This window comes from Gymnoscopelus braueri (assembly GCF_963280865.1).
Source record: "Gymnoscopelus braueri genome assembly, chromosome: 16".
NCBI lineage: Eukaryota > Metazoa > Chordata > Actinopteri > Myctophiformes > Myctophidae > Gymnoscopelus > Gymnoscopelus braueri.
This window is the reverse complement of record NC_137616.1, coordinates 50,159,973-50,165,217: the sequence shown is the minus strand read 5'-3', so window position 1 is coordinate 50,165,217 and position 5,245 is coordinate 50,159,973. Positions and strand designations below refer to the sequence as shown.

The 5,245-nt window shown below is 53.5% G+C and overlaps 1 protein-coding gene across 1 annotated transcript; it reads left to right on the top strand.

Moving 5' to 3' along the window:
- Positions 1–222: 222 nt before the first annotated feature.
- Positions 223–2,250, top strand: LOC308103069 (endoplasmic reticulum chaperone BiP-like; the record flags this gene model as incomplete). Its single annotated transcript, XM_080452917.1, has 1 exon — positions 223–2,250. The coding sequence occupies one exon, from the start codon at positions 223–225 to the stop codon at positions 2,248–2,250; it is 2,028 nt and encodes a 675-aa protein (XP_080309043.1).
- Positions 2,251–5,245: the final 2,995 nt, after the last annotated feature.

Sequence of the window (5,245 nt, the reverse complement as noted above, 5' to 3'; positions counted from 1 at the left end):
TCCGACTGTTCAGCGTCTATTAGTTGTATAAAGAGATAAATCTTAAGATATTGCTAACACCTGTTGTTATAAAGATAATATTTTATCAAACAGCGACCAAGAACCAAGCGAGGACGCTTGCTCACTAGCCTTCGGTTGGGAGTAACGGCCAAGGACAGAATCCGTTCGGTATCTCTGTTCACATTTCTTAAGGGAAGCCGAACAGACGAGATGAAGTCGAGGATGAGGCTGTTGAGCTTGCTGCTTCTGCTGCTCGCCGGCGCTATTTTTGCCGCCGCCAACGATGCCGCCAAGGAGAACGTCGGCACCGTCATCGGAATCGACCTGGGCACCACCTACTCGTGCGTGGGCGTGTTCAAGAACGGCCGCGTGGAGATCATCGCCAACGACCAGGGCAACCGCATCACCCCGTCCTACGTGGCCTTCACCGCCGAGGGCGAGCGTCTGATCGGCGACGCCGCCAAGAACCAGCTGACCTCCAACCCGGAGAACACGGTCTTCGACGCCAAGAGGTTCATCGGCCTCGCCTGGGGCGACCCTTCCGTGCGGAAGGACGTCAAGTACCTGCCGTTCAAGGTCACAGAGAAGAAGAGCAAGCCCCACTTTCAGGTGGAGGTCAGCAAAGGGCAGACGAAGACGTTCGCCCCTGAGGAGATCTCCGCCATGGTGCTGACGAAGATGAAGGAGACGGCCGAGGCGTACCTGGGGAAGAAGGTCACGCACGCCGTGGTCACCGTGCCCGCCTACTTCAACGACGCCCAGCGACAGGCCACGAAGGACGCCGGCGTCATCGCCGGTCTCAACGTCGTGAGGATCATCAACGAGCCGACGGCCGCTGCAATTGCCTACGGCCTGGACAAGAAGGACGGCGAGAAGAACATCCTCGTGTTCGACCTCGGCGGTGGCACCTTCGACGTTTCCCTCCTCACCATCGACAACGGGGTGTTCGAGGTGGTGGCCACTAGCGGCGACACCCACCTGGGAGGGGAGGACTTCGACCAGGCCGTCATGGAGCACTTCCTCAGGCTCTACAAGAAGAAGACCGGCAAGGACGCGCGCAAGGACAACCGCGCCGTGCAGAAGCTGCGTCGCGAGGTCGAGAAGGCCAAGCGGGAGCTGTCCTCCCAGCACCAGGCCCGCGTCGAGATCGAGTCCTTCTTCGAGGGCGAGGACCTGTCCGAGACGCTGACCCGCGCCAAGTTCGAGGAGCTCAACATGGACATGTTCCGCTCCACCATGAAGCCCGTGCAGAAGGTGCTGGAGGACTCCACCCTGAAGAAGTCCGACATCGACGAGATCGTCCTGGTCGGAGGCTCCACGCGGATCCCCAAGATCCAGCAGCTGGTGAAGGAGTTCTTCAACGGCAAAGAGCCTTCCAGGGGCATCAACCCCGACGAGGCCGTGGCTTACGGAGCTGCCGTGCAGGCCGGGGTGCTGTCCGGAGAGGAGGACACGGGCGACGTGGTCCTCCTCGACGTCTGCCCGCTGACCCTCGGCATCGAGACCGTCGGCGGGGTGATGACCAACCTGATCCCCAGGAACACCGTGGTGCCCACCAAGAAGTCCCAGACCTTCTCCACCGCCTCCAACAACCAGCCCGTCGTCACCATCGAGGTCTACGAGGGCGAGCGCTCCCTGACCAAGGACAACCACCTGCTGGGCACCTTCGACCTGACGGGCATCCCGCCGGCGCCGCGCGGCGTCCCCCAGGTCGAGGTCACCTTCGAGATCGACGTGAACGGCATCCTGCGCGTCACCGCCGAGGACAAGGCGACGGGCAACAAGAACAAGATCACCATCGAGAACGACCAGAACCGGCTGACGCCCGACGACATCCGCCGCATGGTGGACGACGCCGAGCGCTTCGCCGACGAGGACAGGCGGCTGAAGGACCGCATCGACGCCCGCAACCAGCTGGAGTCCTACCTCTACGGCCTGAAGGAGCAGCTCGCCGACAAGGAGAAGCTCGGCGCCAAGTTGTCCGACGAGGACAGGGACGCCATCGAGAAGGTCGTGGCGGACAAGGTCGCGTGGATGGAGTCCGAGAAGAACCCGGACCTGGAGGACATCAAGGCCCAGAGGAAGGAGGTGGAGGACGTGGTGCATCCCATTTTCGTCAAGCTCTACGCCGCCGGCGGGCCCCCGCCTTCTGGTGGCGGCGGAGGAGAGGAAGGGTGGTCGGCGCCGCGGCCCGAGGACGAGGACGAAGAGGAGGGCGAGCAGGACGGCGGTGAGAAGGACGAGTTGTAGAGGCCGCTGAAGGAAGGACGCAGGGGACGAACCTTGCGTCCAAGTGGACCCTTTAACCCTTTTACTGCCACATGAACGCGTTATTGACTGACCCCCCCCTACACACACACACACACACACACACACACACACACACACACACACACACACACACACACACACACACAGCGATGGAAAGCAACCACATTTAAACCCCAGGATCATTTATATGTGAAACAATCACTTTCACACACATGAACGCGTTAACGCGTCGAATTCTGCCAGAGCTCACCCTGCCAACCAATGGAAACGCGGCCTTTTCTTTTTTTCCTTTTTCTTTTTTTCAAATTCCACCAGATGGCGCTCTTACCTAGCCTATGGATGGTCCCTTCAACCAGCCTGATTGAGATGGCCACAGCTGTGCAATGGAATACTACTGGAACCCATGATATTCCATGGGTTCCATATTCCAGGAATATTCCATGATTTTTTCAAAGGTACAGTAATAAAAATCGCTAAAAATCGCTAAAAAAATCTCTCCCGCAGTGCAGCGTGACATTATGACACTATCACTCTGGCAGTCAAAGAGGTCTGTAACTCAGAGAATGTACTAATGGAACCAAAGGAACCCTTACGGGTCTGTAAACTCCTGAGAGTAAAATACGTATACTACAGATTTTCACCGCGGCCCGAGGCCGAGGACGGAGAGGAGGGGCGAGCAGGACGAGTTGTAGAGGCAGGGACAGGAAGGACACTAGGTTCGTACAAATGGAACCAAACACTGTAAATCAGGGGTCCTCAATGTTTTTCAGGCCAAGGACCCCCTAGCCGAGAGAGAGACGAAGCAGGGACCCCCTCTATATCGTATAAAAGTGTGTTTCAGATTCAACTTTTTTTTGTTTACGTGGTTTTCTCTTTTATCCCTCTACACCGATAGCTCTTTGCCAAGAATAGCCGATCTACAAGCTCACAACGCCTCGCGCTGCGAGGCGTTGTGAGCTTGTAGATCTGCTATTTTTGGCTAAAGTTCTCCTCAGAAATGGGATGCTAGTGGTTAATGTAAAAAATATCATATCGCACAAAGATTTGGCGTAGTAACTCTGAGGACCCCCTAGGGGTCCCGGACCCCCTGTTGAAGACCTAGACACCTCATTGGCCTCTGTGGTTCATCGGAGCGACCTGTATCGCAATACAAGGCTCTGGCGGCCCTCCGTAGAGGGCAAGCTGCCACTCAAAGTGACTACTGGCCAATCACAGCGCGTTGACTACTGGCCAATCACAGCCACGTCTAACTGACTAGTGGCCGGGTTACGAAGAGAGCCGCCCCCGCCTGCCTCTGATTGGCCTATACCGAACGTCCCGTTCTGTGACGCACGCGGAAACTTCCCCGAGGAAGGTCGGGGAAGCTGGTGCGCGAGATACAGACGCCTCAGAGCCGGACGAGGCGTCTACCTTTATATGTCTGTGGTTATTTTAACCCTGAAAGTGTGCAATGCGGGGGACCCCCAGATAGCCATAGCCTCTGGTTTCGGCTTTAGAAGAAAACAAAAAAACGAAAGAAAACATGGCCAAAACAAAGGAAAATAATTCAAAAAGGAATAAAAAATAACAAGACCAGGAGACCTGGTTCTGCCAGACCCAGAATGTGTCCATATATGGTCAAAAAAGGGACAAGATGGACACGTGTTTAATATCGCGTCAAATAAGAACTGTGTTGAAAAAATTAACAAATGATCACGGCGGTTTGACCCTTATGGATATGAAGCATCAACTGACGGTGAGAGAACGCTAATGTTACTTCCGCCGAATTAGTTAAATTTTCGCCAGAAACAGACTGTATCAAATATAAGTGAATGACTATCATAAACGATACAGAGCCTCCTCCCTGACAATATCACAGAGACAGTTTGTTTATTTTTGGACCACAATTCTTATATGAGACGATTCTAGGATGACCCAATGTTATTCTCATAGAGAAATTACTTTACGAGTGACGTCAGGACTTCTGTACTCTATTGACTGACCCCCCCCTACACACACACACACACACACACACACACACACACACACACACACACACACACACACACAGCGATGGAAAGCAACCACATTTAAACCCCAGGATCATTTATATGTGAAACAATCACTTTTTTTTTTCACGCAACAGAAGTTTGAATATAACTTCTAATGAAGCATTGTGAAGACACGTCCTTGCGTGGCTGCTGACCGCGCCCATGAATGTGTTTTTTATTTTGTTTTTCATGCATGTTCTTTCTCACATCAGATCTGGTGTTTGGCATGTGGGTAAAAGACTGGAAAATCTAAAGCAGGGCCTCAATGCCAAGGATTATTTTTTTGGTCTCTTTCTAATAGACCAATTATTTGTTTACAAACATTGAGACTGGACGCACAGGTGACTGATTCATGTAATCAATTCCCAACAGATCCCCAAACCTGTTGTTTAGGGGGTGCGCTGGTTTCAGTTCATTCAACCCCCTCTTGTGTGTTGGCTAGTTAGGTGCGCCCTAGCGAGACATTATACTTCACCCCGCAACGGTATTGCTCGCCGAGAACAGCTGACATACAAGCTCACAACCGCTTCGCGAATGAGACCGCTGTGAGCTTGGAGGTCTGCTATTTTCGGCGTGTTCTCTGCGCACGACGCCTTCGCGGGGACGGAGCATAAATTAGGCTTGACGGGCTGCAGCTGCGCGAGCCAAGCAGGCTCTGGTGCCGTGATCATAGAGCGCTCCCTCCGTTCTTATGACAGCCACTTGAGGAGGGGTTTGGGGGACAACTGCTTTGAATTGTTTAGGCTACACACAACAGAAATCTTTCAAGACCGAGAGATCACAGTGAAAATCCTAAGCATTCTTCCTCCACACTGGGAGGAAAACAGCATTTGAAAGTTTGATGAGATGCATTTTTACACGTGAGGCTGTGACCACTTTTACATTGCATCCTATGAGCGGTGGGGTTCATTTGGTGCCGGTCTGCGCGCGCATACTGGTTCCTA